The sequence below is a fragment of the Emydura macquarii genome, unplaced genomic scaffold, assembly GCF_026122565.2.
Source record: "Emydura macquarii macquarii isolate MOO-44397 ecotype Brisbane River unplaced genomic scaffold, CSIRO-AGI_Emac_v2 contig_1027, whole genome shotgun sequence".
Lineage (NCBI taxonomy): Eukaryota > Metazoa > Chordata > Testudines > Chelidae > Emydura > Emydura macquarii.
Genome location: NW_027131164.1, coordinates 17145166 through 17164345, shown reverse-complemented (window position 1 = coordinate 17164345; position 19180 = coordinate 17145166). Strand labels below are relative to the sequence as shown.

At 39.0% G+C, this 19180-nt stretch overlaps 1 protein-coding gene across 1 annotated transcript in view; it reads left to right on the top strand.

Annotated features, from left to right (window-relative positions):
• The window catches only part of DCDC2C (doublecortin domain containing 2C), a 104080-nt gene that overhangs the window by 17624 nt on the left and 67276 nt on the right, over positions 1-19180 (top strand). Inside the window, exons 4-6 of the mRNA XM_067544883.1 lie at positions 4841-4972; positions 9285-9422; positions 17128-17173. Of these exons, the coding sequence (XP_067400984.1) occupies positions 4841-4972; positions 9285-9422; positions 17128-17173 (316 nt within the window). The remainder of the gene's footprint in view (positions 1-4840; positions 4973-9284; positions 9423-17127; positions 17174-19180) is intronic.

Here is a 19180-nt window from a genome sequence, read left to right as displayed (position 1 = left end):
TTATATTTAACAAAAATTGGTATGAGAATAACTAGAATAATTTAGATTTTTTAAAACAGTGAATTACCATGAATGGAGGGATCAGAAATGAGCAGATTCACAGAAGGGAACAGAAGGAGGGAGTTCCAAGGGGATGGGCATACTTGATATCGGTCTGTGATGAAATATACTGCCCTCCTATGTTGTTGATAAGGAAGCATGTTGTATGGCTGCACTACCTCCCTACAGGCGTGATGCTCCTTAGGCAGTGGAACCTGTGCAGTTCTGTAGAACAAGACGTAGGGAAGGAAACACTGGCTTTTTTCAATTTTTAAAATGCCCATTTTTCCCACTGTATGAATGTACAAATATTTCAATTACAGTAAGTCACAAAATCCAAAATACAGTAATAAGATTCTCTGAATCCCTCCAGTTAATCATTAAGCCTCTCCCATTACTCCCAGCCAACAATTTATCTGTCCTAAGAGAAATTTGGGAAAAATAAATAAGGTTGCACCATGACCTAAAGTTAACAGATTTGGGTTCTAGCAAATGTAGAATTCACTTTACACCTCCATTTGAGAATCCTACTCCAAGAATGGCCTGCCTTCCATCCTCCCTTCAGTTAAATAAGGAGGTTTTTAGCCCAGGAGTTTTGTATAACGTCAGCTGTTATGGTATCATGCTGGGAAAGAAGTGGTTTCTGAGGTAATCATGATCCCATACATACGACACTTTGGAGGCTAAAACCAATAACTTTTTAATTTGCACCAGTGGTGTACCGAGGATCTCTGGTGCCCAGGGGCCAAGCCTACATTTACGCCCCCACTGCGCAGGGCAGGAGGAGTCCCGACACTGCCCTTCAGCTGCCCTTGGGATGGGGGTCTATACCTGCGGGGGCGGGAAGGATGAGGCTTCTGGGGGAAATGCAAATGCATGCCTGGCTCCGCTGCCCCCCTTCCTGCACTTACCCAGCGTGCGGTGCCTGCCTCTCCTCTTGCAGCCCAGCGCTGGCTCCGATGGGGCAGCCTCACCACTCCCTGGCCTGGAGTGTGTGTGTGCTGGCCCTTCACGACATGCAGGGAAGGGGCGCTGAGGGGCACCTGCCCATTGTGAACGGCCTGGGTGGCCTGACGTGCCTCACCCCCTGCACTTACCCGCTGCTCCAGCCTGGCGCCGGCTCGGACGGGGTGGCCTCAGCCCTTGCCCCGTCTGGGGGAGGGATGCCGGGCCGGCTCTTCACTGCACACGGGGGGCGCAGGAGGCTCCTGCGTGTTGTGAAGGGCCAGCCCGGCACCCTCCAGCAGGTCGGTGCCTGGGGGCCTGTCCCCCCTGGCGTCCTCTCGCAGTACGCCACTGATTTGCACCCAGAGATAAATAGGAAGCCAGTGCAGTTTTCAGAATCCAGATGTATTGTGCTCCTGGTGGGAAATGTAACTAACAGCCCAGTGTTGAAATGTTTAATCTTCCATAGCCTTAAAGCAGTTTAAAATAATTTCAGTGTCAAACCCAAAAAGAGTTGAAATTAAAAAATGCAGACTAAAGGGTATTTATGACATCATGTATGATTTGAATAGCTCTTTCAAAGAAAGGAAGAGGGTGTTTATTTGTATACATAATTCTCAACCACTGGATGTTTCAATGAGTAAATTAAAAGAACTGAATTTAGAGATAAAAAAGGTCATCTAGTCCGCAGTTCTTTATCTTTTTAGACTTTCAGGAGTCTGATTTGTCTTGTGTACCCCAAGTTTCACCTCACTTAAAAAGTCCTTGCTTATAAAATCAGACATAAAAATACAAAAGTGTCACAGCACACTATTAGTGAACAATTGCTTACTTTCTCACTTTTACCATATAATTATAAAATAAATTGATTGGAATATAAATATTGTACTTACGTTTCAGTACATAGATCCTGTTGTAAAACTAGACAAATATCTAGGTGAGTTTTGATGTACCCCATGGAAGACCTCTATATATCCCCAGCGGTACGCATATCCTTGGTTGAGAACCACTGATTTAGTCCATTGCCATGACAGTCATGGTTTGCTCCCGACAATATGTTTTCTGGTGCTTTGTTTAATCTGATTTAATTTAATTAAATGTTTGGTCTCTCCAAATCATCCCTCAGGGGATTATTCTACAGTTTTGTATTTCTCACTGACAGGCAGATTTTCCTTTGTGTAGGCTATTTTGTAATTAATTTTATCCTATAAAACTTAATGTCCTCCTGTAAAAATAGTTCAGAAAATAATGGTATTTAAAATGTACTTTGGCAACACTTTTTTTTGTAAATCTAATTCACTGTTTTAATGCATGATCCTTGTGTTTTATATTAATTTACTGAAAATTCCACTAGATGGCCCCAAATATCTTTCAAAGCCAACTTCATTATTTTAAAATTTTGTTTTAAAGTGGCATCCAGACACAAATACTTGCTCTTGGCTGAAATTTGACATACTGTACTATTTATCCCAGGAATTATGATTATTATTTTAATACTTTTTAAGAGTACTGTTCATGTTCATGTGTTCATGAGAAGCATTGGTCATTCAACAGTATATACCTGTATAGGAAATTGTAGTACAGTATGTGTAACTTCATTGTATATTTACAAGATATAGTGCACAGATTTTCCTGGAGTAACAAGGTATAATGGGACAAATTAGAAGCCAAAGGGATAGGTGGAAGCTCCAGTGCATAGGGTATTTAAAACTGAACTGAACAAAGCATTTATAATGGGGCTAGTCTACACTAGAAATGCTACACTGGCACAGCTGCACCGATGCATCTGTGTTGCGATAGCGCGTCTGGTGAAGAGGCACTAAGAGGACGGGAGAGAACTGTCCCGTCAACTTAATTACTCCGCCTCTGCTGGAAGCAGTAGGTATGTCAGCTGGAGGAGAAACTCTCCTGCCGACATAGTGCTGTCTACACCGGCACTTAGGTAGTGTAATTTATGGATTATTCACACCTCTGAGCGACGTAAGTTATACTGAAGTAAGTAGTAGTGTAGATAAGCTTGAAGTTGAAAGGGAATGAAAGAAGGGAAGAGAAAAAGGGGAAGGGAAACAAGGTTTTAATAGGAGTAACATTTATGGAGTTGGTATTATTTACTGTGGGTTAGAGTAGCAGCATATGACCCTGAACATTCATTTGCTACATAAAGGCCATATCTTATCTGTGATCTCTGTGCAAATCTCCCATTGACATTGTGTGAGATCTGCTTTTGGGTAAATCTGCTCTTATGTAGTAAACAGCCCCAAGTTTATACTCCAGCCCACCAACTATATGTAAGAATGGAACTCAACTCTCCCCACAGAAGGGGTTTGACATCCTTGCTTTTGTGTAGGCTGCAGTCACCTGATGCCAATGCTTGTGTAGAGCCTGTTACATGGTTGTAGCATGATTCTGCCTCACACAGTTTTGCATTCTGGGATGCGCCATACCATGCTAAGCAGAGCCAGGTAGGTCGCACGGTTGGGTGCTTCAGTGTAGCCAGGTCCACAAAGAACATGTAGTCAGTTTTTGATTGTTGCACTAATCATTTTTGTTAATGGGATAAAATCTCATAAAATTGTTAGTGGCAACATGAAGAGTAATAAGGAAATAATAAGACATATTCAAGCATGGTTCAAATCACCAATCAGGCTTTATAGAGGGTCAGATTGAGTAATAGACCAGTTTTAGTCTTTTTGATTTAGCTGATTTGAAGCAGAGAGATGCTCCCTCTCCACTCCCTGGTTTAGCCAACCTGGGGTCCCCCAGAGCTGGTCCTCTTCCTTGGTGAGGAGGTCAGAACTTCTCCTCCTGTTTCAATCTGCTTTTGCCTGCAGGACCCCTCAACCTTTTTAGGGAGAGAAACCCTATTATCTCCTGGAAATTGCTCCCCTTATAATCAGCACAAAGGCATAGAGGTGGGATAGGAGAAGCAGCTTGTTCTTTGAGAGACAGGCGCACCTATGCCTCAAAAAAGTCTGGACGGAGTGTGTGGCGCTACAGAGAAATATCAATGTACTAGTATATGGCTATGCAGGGGGAGCAGGAGGGAACTTATGTCACACTGTATATGGATGACCTTGACTGCCCACTCCTCCTCCACCAAAGGAACACATCCCCTGTCACTCCACAGAGTTTCTGTCCATTTTGTAGGGATGCTGCTTTTCTGCATATGCATCCTTTTCTGTGTGTCCTTCCCCTCTACAGCAGAATGTTGTAGGGCCACTGGAGTTACTGGAAGCAGCACCAATAGCCTGAACATTCTCTGCAGTCAGCCTCTGCTTACTCTTGGCCCTGCTCCCTGTTGCTGATGTAAAATACCACCCTCTCAGCAGAGTGGGAGGCCGCTGAAGGCCCAAAGAGTAAAATTATTTTTAAAAATACCAACATTGGTCTGTTATTCACTGTGACGACTCCTCAAAAGTGAGGGTCAGCCAAAAAGTGATTCCAGCCACTCATAAAGGTTGACTAGGAACAGCTTTCTGATATGGGCAGCCATGAAGAAATCAATTGATTCTATTATGTCTTTTAAAGGATTGTACATTATTTCCTCTGGGAATTGCGAGGACATCTTTGGACGATATGGAGAGAAAGTAATTGAATTTTCAAGGGCTATATTCTTCTTGGCTTCTTCAAGTGGACATATTTCACTGACTCTACTGTCATGTCAGACAGAAACATATTAAAAGATACAATTCTTATGGACGAGTTTTCATGTTTTATGAAAAGGACTAAGATTTAAAATGTATTGTTGAAATCTACATGGCTACACTACATCAATGTTGCCAACTGATATTTTTAGTTTTTCCTTTTGCCATATCTTTCACTACTGAAGAAATATATTATTTTTATCTTTTGGCAGTGTTTTCACAAATGGAGATATGCTTATACCACCTGTGAAATTGATCATACCCAGGTTTACTCTGAAAAACTGGAATTGCGTCCTTGCACTAATAAATGAAAAAATCTTTCTTCGCTCTGGTGGTGTTCATAGGTAAGAGTACAACTGGTAATTTAATACAGCTAACAAAAGTCCTGAGTCTAGCAATGTAGAGTTCTTTCAGGATACCTATGCCACACCAGTTAATAATGACAATCTAGTATTTTGATTGGTTATGTATGAAAGAAAGGATATCAAGAACAGGACTTTTTCAAGTTTCTGAGAACTTGTTTTCTATTGCATTTATTTCAGTACCTTTTTATGTATCTACATTTAATAAATGTTCATAGCAGTTGGTTTGGTTCATCAGGACACCACTTTATGTAGCTTTTTGCTTTAAAAATCTGATGTTCTATATTTAGTACAGCCATTAATGGAGAAGATCACAAGATTAACATAAAACATCTTTTATGCTCTTGAAAAGGAACAGTCTTTAGGGAAGGGATGGAGTCAGGAAGATAAAATGCACTAGTGTTAACATGGTGAAAATGAGATTAACTGATGCTTTAATTGTGAAATAGTGGGTCAAATTTATAACTGGTGTAACTTTAGCTGACTTCCTGTTTGGATAGGGTTGTTGTTTTATTAGTGATTATTTATTTTTGGTAGTGATCACAATGTGCTATGGGGTTTTGAAATGGAAAAGAAGGACGAAAAGAAGACAAATCATGCCCAGAAGACCTTGCACTGTATATACAGACAAATGAATAAGGGTGAAAGAACACGGTTCAGCATATATACCCAATTTAGATTTTTTGGGTTCAAAGCTCTTGGATGCCCTTCAGATTAATGGGAAGTTTATTTTCTTTTTGTCTCACAGATCTTCTCCATAGAATTTAAATAAAATAAAATGTCCCTTCTCCAATTTAGTATTTCAGAGACAATCCATACTGTTTAAAGCACCCACTTAGGAAACATCTTTAAATTGTGAAACCATTTTAGTGGTTATACCCAAAAAGTATATTATAATATATCCTCCTCATATATGGTAATTAAAAAATAGCTCAAGCATTCCTTCTCTAACTTCCCAGGAAAATGTTCCATTAGGTTAAGCCTGTAAAGTTTTGGAACTATAAGTACTTTCACTCAGCTCTCCCTGTTGTCAGGGCATGGTATTGCAGGGGTCTTTGCCCCTAGTGCCCTCTGTTGATCTTTGGCTCTGCAACAGCCTGTTTCTGTTCACAACCTAGCTCTCTGGCTATCCTGTCTGGTTCGGATCCCCTTCTGGGGTAACAAAAATCCCCCAAAATGTTCACATAAACAAAAGGTTAGACTCACAGACTTTAAGACAGAAGGGACCATCATCACCATTTAGTCTGACTTCCTGCACATTGTAGGCCACAGAACCTAACTCACACTCTCCTGCAATAGGCCCAAAACCTCTTGTTGAGTTGCTGAAGTCCTCAAAGCTTGGTTTAAAAACTTGAAGTCCAGAGAATCCATCATTCACTTTACTTCAGACCAGCAAATGACCCTGTGCCCCATGCTGCAGAGAAAGGTGAAAATTCCGCAGGGTCTCTGCAAGTCTGACCTGGGGGAAAATTCCTTCCTGATCCCAAATATGGTGATTGTTAGACCCTGAGCATATGGGTGAGACCCATTAGTCAGACACCCAGAAAAGAATTCATTGTGGTAATTCTCCATCTAGTTTTTCATCTCTGACTGCTGGAGATATTTGCTAATAAAAGTTGCATATGCTATTGTATGCAATCTCATCATACCATCCACTCATAAACCTAACGAGCTCAGTCTTAAAACAAGTCAGGCTTTTTGCCTCCATTATTCTCCTTGGAAAGCTGTTCCAGAACTTCATTTCTCTGATGATTAGAAACCTTTGTCTAATTTCAAGCCTAAATTTATTGAGGGCCAGTTTATATCCATTTGTTCTTGTGCCAACATTGGCCCTTAATTTAAATAACTCCTCTCTCCCTGGTGTTTATTCCTCTGATGTATTTATAGAAAGCAATCATATTTTCCTGCATCCTTCATTTTGGTAGGCTAAACAAGCCAACCTCCTTAAGTCCTCTCATAAGGTAGGTTCTCCATTCCTTTGATAATCTTAGTGGTCCTTCTCTGCACTGGTTCCAGTTTGAATTCATCTTTCTTAAGCATGGGTTCCCAGAATTGCACTCAGGATTCCAAATGAGGTCTCACCAATGACTTGTACAGTGATATTAACACTTCCCTATCTCTACTGGAAATACCTTGTCTGATGCATCCTAGGATTGCATGAGTCCTTTCCCTGGCCAGGTCACATTGACAGCTCACAGTCTTACTGTGATCAATCAAGAAACCTACATCTTTTCCCTCCTCTGTCACTTCCAGCTGGTACATCCCCAGCTTTTAGTAAGAATTATGGTTGTTAGGGCCTTAGATCCTCCTTGGGCTTCTCTTCAGCTTGCTCTCCAGACTGTCTTCCCAGCTCCTCTTCCAGACACTACTTCAATGCCTTCCATTGAAGCCCAGGTGTGGTTCCTCCTGCAAATAGAGTCTTCTCAGCACTTTGATGAGGCCTAGGTGTACCCTATTAGTTCCGCTCCTTCTGACTCAGATGCAGTTAATTATTGCAGAGGTGGGCTGATTGAACAGGGCAAGCTAGCTTCAGGCCTTTTGGCCCATAAAGGGACAGGCCAACCTATTACAGGCCTTAAAGGGAAATGTTTGTGAAAGATACAAATAGCTGAAAACCCACAACTGATTTGTTTTCTCCACTACCTTATTTACACTTCTGTTCACATGTGAGGAAGTGTGCATATTCAGATTTAGTTGAATTGCCTGCTATTCATATTCACTACAGTATTTCAGATATTCATAAACACAAATTAAAAACTTTTTTTCTATCAATGAATGCACTGCTCTTCACAGAAGACTAATTCCATGCTAAGTTTGAGTTTTCTGCACCAGAATTTTGATGTCTGAGGTCCATGCACAAAAATATATGCAGGCTTGTGCTCTTAGATTTAGGCATCTACCTATCTGTGTTTGGAAATGCCTGAGTTGCAAATTTTGCAGTAACTGTATGCAAAAATGTAGGTGAGTAAATTCATGCACTTTTTTGCAATGGAACTTGGGTCTTTCCCTTTAAAACTAGAGGGCCAGATCTGGAGTAATTTCCAGTTCCTCGACTCCCATTGACTTAGCTCCTTGCAAGAGATACGCAGCACCTTCAGGGAAGTAACTCATGGCCCTCAAGGTTCAGCTGTTTCTGTGTTACAGTATGTGCATGAAAAAAATCTTGGTCAGAATAAGAGTAATTTTTTCCACTATATTATAACTCCAGACTGACTAAAGGGATTTCCCCCTGTTTTTATAGGAAAACCCATCATTCTGAGACAAAGCATGAATATGTTCAGCCAAAACATGGAATTATTTGAAAATTGGACCAGCTCCTCAGCTGGTGAAATTGGGTATAGCTCCACTTAGCTAGACCCATGTATACCAACTGAGTATCTGGTCTATTGTGTATGCATTTAATAGGAACCTATACCAACCTTAACTATAGCTTTTGTTCAATAAATGTAGCTGTTTCTGTTATTGCATCATCATCATCATCATGGCAAAGCCCAACGGGACATGGCTTTGCATATCAAGTGGATATGATTGACCTTTGGCTACATCCCTAATGTGAACTGGCAGAAATATTCAGATTATGTCCATCACTGGAAATCTTATTATGCCACAGAAACTTCTGGTGCACACATGATCGCCAGCAGTGCAGTGGCATTCCTTGGTACATACACTTTAGACTTGAATGGTCTTCCATTCTAATGATATGCCCATACCAACGAAAGCTGCTGAAACTGAACCAGTGCTGATGGAGATGGTTGCTTGGTTTGGCTTCACATATCCTAATTACTAATCTTGTTCTGCCCCTTGATATGGAGCAGCTGAGAAGAACTGAAAATATCAATCCAGTGTTCTTCAGCCTTCCTCAGTTCCCACATTTTACTGTTATGCCAGGGTTCTGTAGATTTGCAGCTTTATAACAAGCTTGATGTCACAACGTCCCTATAGAGGTTGCTGAGGGGTCCAAAACATGTCAACAACTCTTGCTGCTATAAAAGTGTTCATATCTTTTGAACATCCTACAGCACTGTCTATGATGCTCCCAAATATATAAAATATCTCATTCTTATTTAAAAAATATTTAATTTGCTTTCTAAGGCTTTGCAATCAAATGTTGAATTGTCCTGTAGTATTAAAGTAGTAACTTAATATATGTGTATGTAATTCCTCTGTTCTCCTGAAACACAACTACGTGGAACATTGAAAAAACCCATGAAACTTGCATTACAAGTCTGAGTATTGCATTATAGTTTATTCATTGTTACCTCATAATGTTTATTTCTATTTCTTTTGTTTAAAGGCTGTACACATTGGATGGTCATGCTGTGCGTGACTCAGATGGCTTAGAAGACAATCATTATTATGTTGCAGCAGGCAAAGAAAAATTTAAATCTTTGCCATACTGGCGTTCTTCCAGAGTTTCACCAGAAGTTCAGCGGTAAACTCTTTCTTAATGTAATCTTAATTTGGAGGGCTCGATCGTGCAAGATGCTGAAGATTTTGACCATGAACCAGCAAAGAACTTAAGCATGTGCTTAATTTTAAGCACGAGTTGTCCCATAGGTCTTCAGATTTTTGCTGGTTCAGAGTCAGAGTGCTCAGTGGGATTAAAGTCCATAGTTATTGTTTCTGGCTGATAGCTTTTTTGATTTTCTGATTTTTGATAACCAAAGAGTTATGGTATGTGATGCTTTATAAAAGACCTTTTCATAATGCACTTTGCTATGGTGAAGTTATTTCTGAATTTCTTAAATTCTGTTTATTTTAAATCTCAGCCTTAGCACTGCATGCGCACACACCCAAAACATTATTTAAATATTGTTATCTTTGTATCATTCATATGTAGGATGTATTTTCATTACTGTTCCAGGTTATATTGTTGGAGCAACTGGAGATCTTTTACTTTTTTAAAATAAAAGCTAAAAGTATAATTTTATTGAATTGAATTATTAAATTAGTTTCTTTCTTGGAATTTCTGTGAGCCTCTTCCTAGACTGTAGCAGATGTCAGTTAAAGGGCTCTGAATACCCATTGCTGAACAGTGACTAGTTTTCTTTCAGGAATTGCTGAGTTAAGCAGTTTCTGTGAAGTGTCTCTATGGGATGTGTGTTGTTGACTGCTCTGAACTGATTGCTATACTGAAAATACCGTTGAAGTATCAGGCAATATTTGTGGATTTTCTAGCGATCTTTGCTAAAGCAATTTTTCTGTCAAGTTTTATAATGGTCATTATTATCAAGAGAAGAAAAATATCCATCATTTTCTCTCCTATTGTGGAACTGGATGGATGGTTCAGGCGGTTCAGCTTATTCACGTGTGGTACATTATGGCTTCTGCTTTTTTGCTTTTATTGTCCTTCCAACTTCATTTTTACTTTTGTACGTCACAAAAATATTACAGGCATTATTTTACAATGACTAATTAATTGGCTGAGTGCATAGATTTTCATTTTTTTCCCCATAAATTGCCTGTTGTATATAAAATGCTTCATATAGGTTTGATATTGGAAAATTTATATTTTTAGTGGGTTTGTTCTTATCAAGCTTTCTTTTATTAGATTGTGAACTATTGTCATGAGTGTTAGAACCTAGAGCCAGCAGGAGTAGAATTGATGTTGACTTACCCGTATGTTTTGGAAATTTTGTAATTTGGAAATATACAAGGGCCTAATAAATTTTATATAGTATAATGCAAAATGACAACTCTAAATATTAGCTTCTCCACAACCCTAATGGTGAAAGATAGACAGCTCAAGGCTCTCCACATTGCAGAATTCATCTTGGGCAGCAGCCACCCAAAAGGGTTTCCATGCTGTTCGGGGGACTGGTAGATTCTCTTTGTAGTGACGGTCAGAGTCTATAAAAATATATTTGGTTGACTGGTCACTGAAATATAAATTAGGCGGTGGACCTCTGCATTTTGTGTCTGTTGACTCGTATCTTTTTCTTTCAGACCTTAGATTGGATACACAAAAGAAGTTTCAGCTTCAGTTTCAGTCTATTGTTCTTGCTTTTTTGGGAATTGTTCGAGATTCCATTAATTTGGCAGCCTTCCTCCTGTTTCTGGGAAATTGCTTATACAGCATTCAAATTTCTTTCAAATGACTGTGTTGTGTTAGAATGTTAGAGCTTAGAAAAGGGTTAATCCGAACGCACTTGGCCTGTGTACAGTATGCACACATTTCATTAGTTTATTCCTGCATAATTTTTCTTCCAAGAGAAATTGCCTGATCAAGACCATTCATCTCTTTCTAGCTAGTAGTAAAATCAGTTAAGTGGTGGGTTCAGCTAATTAGAGAGACATGGTAGGACTCCACTATATCAACATTTCTCTATGATGATGGCCAGTTCCAATACTTCTAATCATTTGCTTGGTACCTTAGGACACCCAATTTACTTTTATCTAGTTTTACTGCCAGTACTCAGATATAGTGTGATAAATGCAGTAAAAACAACTTCGATTCCTCTCGTCATTCATAAGCATAATTCATAAGGTGAAATGTAAATTATAGATGATCTGGTGTCTTCTGTTCTTGAAATTCTGGTGGCAATCTCTGAATCCTCACATCTCTTTATATAAAGATTGTACTTGAGATAGTCATCGTACTCTCAATATGTGAATCCAGCTCACCCTTAATTGAACTGAAAAAAAGTCTCTATAGAAAGTGATCAGTGTTTTGAATTTCACCTGGAATTGAATTGGCAGACAGCACAGAATATGGAGCACAGCTATACTGTGGCTATCAGAAGTGGGGCAGATATATTATCCCCTAGCTAAAGCTTCTGAATGAATTTGAAAAGTAAACCCACACAGACATTACACTGGCCTAACCTTGATGTGACAAATGCATAGATAATTGTAGCAAGATTTGCATTTGTGATAAAAGAATGCAATCCTTTGTCCAGTTGAAGATGAAATAACCAGTTTCTGGTAATCACTGCTATCAGGAGCAGAAATTACAGCAGTAAAATCCTGAAATTGCAAACAACTTTGAAAATATGTAGGCAGAGACCCTATTTTGCAGGTATTGCAGTAACCTTTGCCAATTCTACTTCTCTCTACCAAGGCCCCCCGCCCCTCGAAATCCATATCTCATCTGAATTGACTCTAGTTTCACCAAAGTTTCTATTTCAGTCAGATACTGAGAGTACAGGGAAACAGTCATGTTCAGGGCTGATATAACTCAGCTGTAAGTATTCTTTACATGAGCATATTTGTAATTCTGTAAACCACAATGCCTCACAATCGCCTCCAGTTGCTTTAAATATACATTGAGCAAAAGGGCCACAACAAGATTTTTGAACTGCGTGAGACTCCACAAGTGAGAACACTCATGAGGAACAGCATCTGCCCAATACAGTCCTTTGGGATTCCTCCAAAAGGAATGTGTAATCACTTTAGCAGCTCTGTCCACTCCTTCCCACATGTGAGTTCTTTTGAAGCTAAGAAACTCTTTATCCATAAAGCCTCTTAGTCTTCTCTTAAACAGAAACTTTCTGGGATGGGTGATATCTGGTAGGTTGCTTCTTATTTTTTTGTGAATTGGATTTCATTGCTACCTCTAGGTTGAAGACTAATCCATCAGAACTCACCTAGAATTGCTTGCAATATGAAGTACTCCTTGTGAATTGTAGGTCAGGCACTTTCTAAAAGACCTTCTACATATTTATCTACCAGTTTGGCTTTTGTAAATGATCTGGATCTAATTTAGTCTTGGACAAGTTAGAAGATGCTTCCTTTGAGCCTATTAATGCTTGTCACTTGCATTTCATATTCTTTATTTGGGGGGCAATACATTGGCTACATGAGGAAGTTTAGGCCTTGTAAGCCTTTTTTGTTTTTTCTGAAGGACAAGGTAGGTAGTAAGGGTCCATACAAAGCCCACTGAAGTCAGTGGGAATCATTCTACTATCTTCAGTGAGTTTTGGATCAGGCACTGTGTCTGCCTCCCAATTTACTACCTGAGTTAGTGGTGTATTTTTATATGAACCAATTTATTCTTTTACTAGTGTTCATTCCCCAATCTATGAAGCTGTTTATCATAAGATTGGTGTCAAATGAACTCTTTGCTGCTACACTGACAATGTGAGGAACTTTTACAAATCTCCCTCATCTCCTTTTGGCTTATTGGGTTAAAGCTGAGGGAAACTCATTTTCAAGTAACACTTGTCAAAGTGGATAGTTGAATCTACTCCCATTTGCCTTGATTTAGCTCAGATGCCCATTCTTAAAGGTCAATAAGCTTATTTTACTAAAGGGTTTTTTCTGCAGTCTGTATTATTAGATACCTATAGCTGAGTTCCACGTGGTGGAGTTCTTACCGTGCACTCATTCAGTATACTGAGTTGATATATTTCCTAAATAGATACTTTTTTAGAAAACTTGTTCTTCATTCTTCATTCTTTGTTTAATAAACAATTTCTTCGGATAGTTTTGACCCTTCCTGGGGGTAACCAATGAGGCATTTCACTATCACCTGTGCCTGTTGGATCAGCTCCCCAACTCCACTGACACAGGCAACACAAGCACACCCCTATAGGCCTGTGCAGGCCCCACTGTCTCTTTACAGGTTAGCAATAGGCACACTTCAACCTCCAAGCATCTCCCTGGAATATCCAGCCCCTGCTCCACTAGACATTCACAGTATTCATAGATTTGCTGCTCCCAAAGAACAGTACACCCAAGACTACAAGTTCCATCTTAGCTCACCGCTCTGCTTAACAATATGTTTATAAGGAAAACATATTTGTTTATTTAACAAAGGATAGAGATTCTGGTCTTAGCAAATATAAGTATTGGAAACAAATGGTTACATATACAATAAAGTCATAACATACATTCCAGACCCTAGACTTATTTAACTAGGTACTTTTTATGTCTTATAGAACAATGCTTACCCAAAGTCCTTGCGGCATGTTACAGCCAGGCATGGCTGTGATCCCACTTTCATAAGGCAAACACACACTATCAGCTTGCTTCCTAGGTGAAGGATAAAATCTTGTCCCTTCTCCTTTTTTTTAAATGCAGTTACAGACTATTGTCTTTTACTCCAGAAGGTCCTCTTCATAGAAGTTTGTCTTGGGGTTCCTTTGTCTCCGTAAATTCTCAGGTCTGCACCTAGCCCAGTCAGTAAACCAACCTGTCTCCATGAATGTTCATTGTTCTACATACTGATTAAGTTAGCCCTGAGGCTCATCTCGTCTCAGGTGACAAGCTTTGTTTCAACAGTTTTGGAACCTAATATTTTACATATCTCTTGAACTAATTCTATACAAACATCTTGCAACAATTATGACAACCAGTGGGCTACTAGTTTTTTGGTAGAGACCCCACATGCCATTCTTTGGTGAACTATTATACATATATCTGTCCCAGGGGATGCTATAAAACTGCATGCACCCCCTGAATCCTCAGCTAGCTGGCACCATGAGGTCCCTGGGTCATAATAGTATTTGTGGCTTTTTGAAAAATTGTCTGCATAGATATCCTGTTTGTGATGTGTACACCCTTGCTGCATAAACCTGGAGCTTTTTGGAAGGCAGTGTCCACTGGCATTTCATACGCACCCTACTCCCTCCTCCTTCCCCTGAAGATATGATTTCCTTTCACTAAATGAAGAATCGAGTATAAGATTGAAATAACCGGGAAAGACTGCAAATAGCATAGATCTATGCAAGCAGGCAATATGTCCCAAATCCCCACAGTTTAACTTCGTAAGTAACCATTCTTTGTTCTTCAACAATTCCATACCTTATATGATTAAAAAACAATCTCCAGACCTAAAGGAGGTAGGTCTTAGAAGCCTTACTTGAATAGATTGCAAGACTGCTATCCCAAACTGAACATCTATCATTGAGGCTAAATCCAAGGAGTAATGCTTCATGAAGGTATGAGCCTTTTATATCTCAACAAAGAGGGCATTTCTGAGATATGCAATGGAGGCTACCTTGGTCCTGGTATAATATGCCTTAGCACCTGTTGGTACTAGAATCTCTGTGAGTTCATAACAAGAGAATATGCAGAACCTAATCCACTTGGACAATATCTGAATGGAAATAGACTGACCTCTATTATTAAGCTCCTGTATTATAAACAAACTAAGCGTTTTGTGGAATTACTTGGTTTTGTTTGGATAGTAGCTAGAAAGTGTAGCCTATCCTCTTCTAGTAGAGATAGGTCTTGGAGGAAAATACTAGTAAATTGATTGGAACACAGAGATCACCTTCCACATGAATGTGGAATATGAGGGAAGGAGCAGGTTATCCTTACAAAACTGAATATGATTGGTACCCATTAGGGGCCTACATATTGCAAACTCTCCACAAATGCAGTCTTCATTGAGAGAATTCAGGGCCTATTATGGCAATAGCTCACAGAGTGGTTCCATTAATTTCACAAGCAGCACATTAATGTCCCAGAATGGAGGCAGTTCCTGAAAAGGAGAAAATAAATAAAATTAAAAATAACAATGTGAGATGAAAAAAGACAGTAGAGTCCTGTAGTGGTTTTCGTTGTGTGAAATTGTTCCCATATGCATTTGCGCTGAAATGTGGTGTTCCTACAAGGCCCTACGTTGGTTTGGATATACTAACAATACCATTCCCAGCCTTACTTTTATAAGTGGGTAATTACTGTGGTCCACCCTACAGGATTTACAAGAGTTTACCAGGGGTTCCCATTTATAATCACTGCAAAACTCCCCAGACCTGCCTGTCTTCGTTTACCCTTGAGTTCACACTGATACAGCCCTCCGTTCAAAGGATTGACACTTAAACAGCAAAGTCCTTAAAAACAAATGTCTCTTTATTAATTAGTAATTAATTACTAATTAATTACTGTTTGCAGGATCAGGGTTTAATAAGACATCTTCTGTTGCATTAGCATTCAGGTTCTTGTCCTTTGTATGCTAACCACTAAGGGAAGACATGGTCACAAATACGTGAGAAGGTTTGACAGTCCAGCCAAGAGAAGTCTGCGGTACACATAAAAGCTATCTCATTTCAGTACATTACAAACTATGTTGTAAGCAACTTCTTGGTTCTGAGCAAAAAGTTGCTATTATGCAAAAGTTGCCAATAAGTGAAAGGCCTCCATTTTCAAATGCATGTATACATGTGCTGGTATGGACAAGGATGTACTTACCATAGTCATTAGCATGGCATTGAAATACATTTTTGTATTGTATGTTTGTTTGATGCAATGTTAAAAAATAAACACAATAAAGCCAAACATACAATAATAGTTTCCTTTAATAATGTAAATTTTCTCTGTGTAGCAGCTGAAGTAAAATCATAAGTTAAGTAAGAGAAGTAAAACAGTCAGACTGTATCCTCCTTCCCTGCCCACTGTTTATGTGGCATTCATGGGTAAATAAAAAAGGAATTTTGGTATACTTGCAGCTACTGTTTCAGGTGTGTCACACAAAGTAAAATGTCACACAGTTTTAAAATCACAATTTGTCCGGTGTCATCACTGTTCTTTTGAGTTCACAAAACAATTTTGAGAATTTGAGACACCAAACTTATCAGCTACTTGCACTTCTTAGTTTGGGACTAACGTAGGTCCTCTAGAACCTGAGCTTTACTGCCGAGACATGTCCACATGTTTGAAGTTGTGAGACAAAGCTGAAGTGCACAGCTGTGCAGGACAGGCTTCAGTGTGTTATGAATGCTGCAGAAAGCATGTATAGCAGTAATATGTGTGCAATGTAGGTCTGGAAAACACACACACATTCGCGTCCTGCAATGCATTTGGAGCCAGGAAATTCATTACAAGTGGAACCACTTCTGATAAAGTTGTTGATAAGCAACATGATAGTTGCTCATATCTGAATTCCATTAATATTAAAGTCAATGGGATGTGATCGGTTCTTGGGAAAATGTTGCTAATATCTGAAGGTTGTCTTTATCAGGATTGCTAATAACCAGCATCCACTGTGTAGTCTTTTATAATATATTATCCGCTGCCCATATTGTATCTATTCAATAAATGGAAAGAGGAGCTCAGTTTTCAAGGCTCTCATAAGAAGTGTATTCATTTACAATATGTTTAAAATAGTAAGAAATGATTTAGCATGGATAGTAATATTTTTTACTTTCAAATTGACAAATATTCATATTAGGGTAACTATATTTTGTTTTTAGCAGATATGGTGAGTCTCCAAAAAGGCCCAGAAAGAAAAAGGCAAGAGTAAGTGAAAAAATAAAATTACTTTAATAATTTTTATACTTTTTCTACAATGTCTTTTCTACAAACAACATTTTAGAAGTAGTAAAATATTTTAATGTTAACAGTTTGATAAAAATAACTCATTACATAATGGAGAATGGGAAATCTGCTGTAATTTATATTTCAATTCAAATGGCCTTAATTTTAGGCTTTTGCCACATCAAGTATATTAAATGCAGACAAATATATTAATTCATTTTAAAACTAGCAATCTTTTAAAATTTTTCATTCTAATCCAATTCAAGAAAAAGTGTTACTAAATCCCTATTTTGGCTGCCCTGCCCATCTTAGATGTAATTGTTTTTGTAAATCCCAGTGGAAGATTCAGTAGTTTCATTATTTAAATGTACAGAAATGAGATATTTTATGACAAGGAGAGTCCTCGTGCTTTGGAATAGGGTTACCCCCCCTCCCCCAAATGAACCAAAAATTGTATTGCTTCCTTTATCCATGTCACTGTCAGTTTTCTGTTTAGATTGTGGGCATTTAGGACCAGTGACCATTTCTACCTAGGAGCTAGATTGTAACACTCTCTCATTTCCATAGATAAACAGAGACTACTTGTGTGCGTAACTGCTCATCAGTGGACTTATTTGCTTGTACAGCATAGAGCACAATAGGACCTCATACTCAGTGCCAGTGCTAGCCCATTGGGGGCCCTGCACAGGAATATTTTTGGCCCTCCCCCGGCATATACTCATAGTTAATAGAGGACCCCCTTGAGCTGCGTGTGGCCCTAAGCAGTTGCTTAATTTGCTTATGCCTAGTTCCAGCTCTGCTGATACTAATTAGTTCTGTTGCAATACAAATAATAATTTGAGAAGGAAACTCATCTTATTTTATGTTTGTAAAGCACATAGCATGCTTTGGCTGCTTTATAAAGATTAATAATTCTGTTAAAATTATGTTAAGAAAACACGATTACATGGTTAAATGTTCAAAAGGCAGGAAATACATTGAAGCTTTGTTGATACTACCATAAAATAGATAAATTTCTTGTTTGTCCAAGTCATTTCACTGACACAGACAAAAACATTACTCATGAGGAATGCTAGGTTGGTGGCTCTCCAGAGTGCCTTAGAAAAGCCTGTGTTAATTTCTGTGAGCAAGATGTGGGTAATGCACTCTAGTTATGCTGTTTCTAAGCTCCTTGTTGTCATCCGGTCCATCTCCCTACAGCCCTCCCAAAGTTTATAGGAAAGGAGTTCTTTCTGAAGACTTTTAGAGATCTGCATGGGGCAGAGGGATATGGAATGAGAGGTGCTGAAAGAGCAGAGATTTTGAGGGCTAGGTGATCAGAGGGGCTGATATTTTGGCCCACTGAATGAGCCAAATGAGGGTTCCCCGAGGAATCTACTAGGGCTTGTGTGGATTCAGGAGCCCTCCAAATAACCTCCTAAAATTCACAAGAGGCAGGATGACTCCTTGAAGTCATAGTGAGGGTGCACTAGTCCCCTCAGGATTTCTATAGTGATCTATCTAGTTTGATATTCTGTTTCGGACAGTAACCAGTACCAGATGCTTCAGAGGAAAGGACAAGAAACTCTGTGATGGACAATTGTGGTATAACCTAATCATAGAGGAAGTTTTGTCCTAATGCCTGTCTTGTTCTCTGAATTTTTATCTCTTATACATTTTCTATGCTGTCTAATGTAACTATGTGTGTTTTCATTATCCATATAAACAAATTATCATCTTTTGAATTCTACTAAGCTCTTGGTTTCAGTGGTGTCTTGTGACAATAGGTTGATTGTATGTTGTGTAAAAAATGGTTGGTTTGTTTTTATCGGTTTTATAATTTTATTGGATGTCCCATTGCTCTTGTATAATGAGGCAGGGTAGACAGCAGCACTCGTTATATCTGCTCTGCACATTTATTTTTTTATGTATCTCTAGCATATTCCTTCTTCTTTGTTTCTTTTCTAAATATAGCAGCCCTAATCTTTTCAATTTCTCTTCATGTGGAAG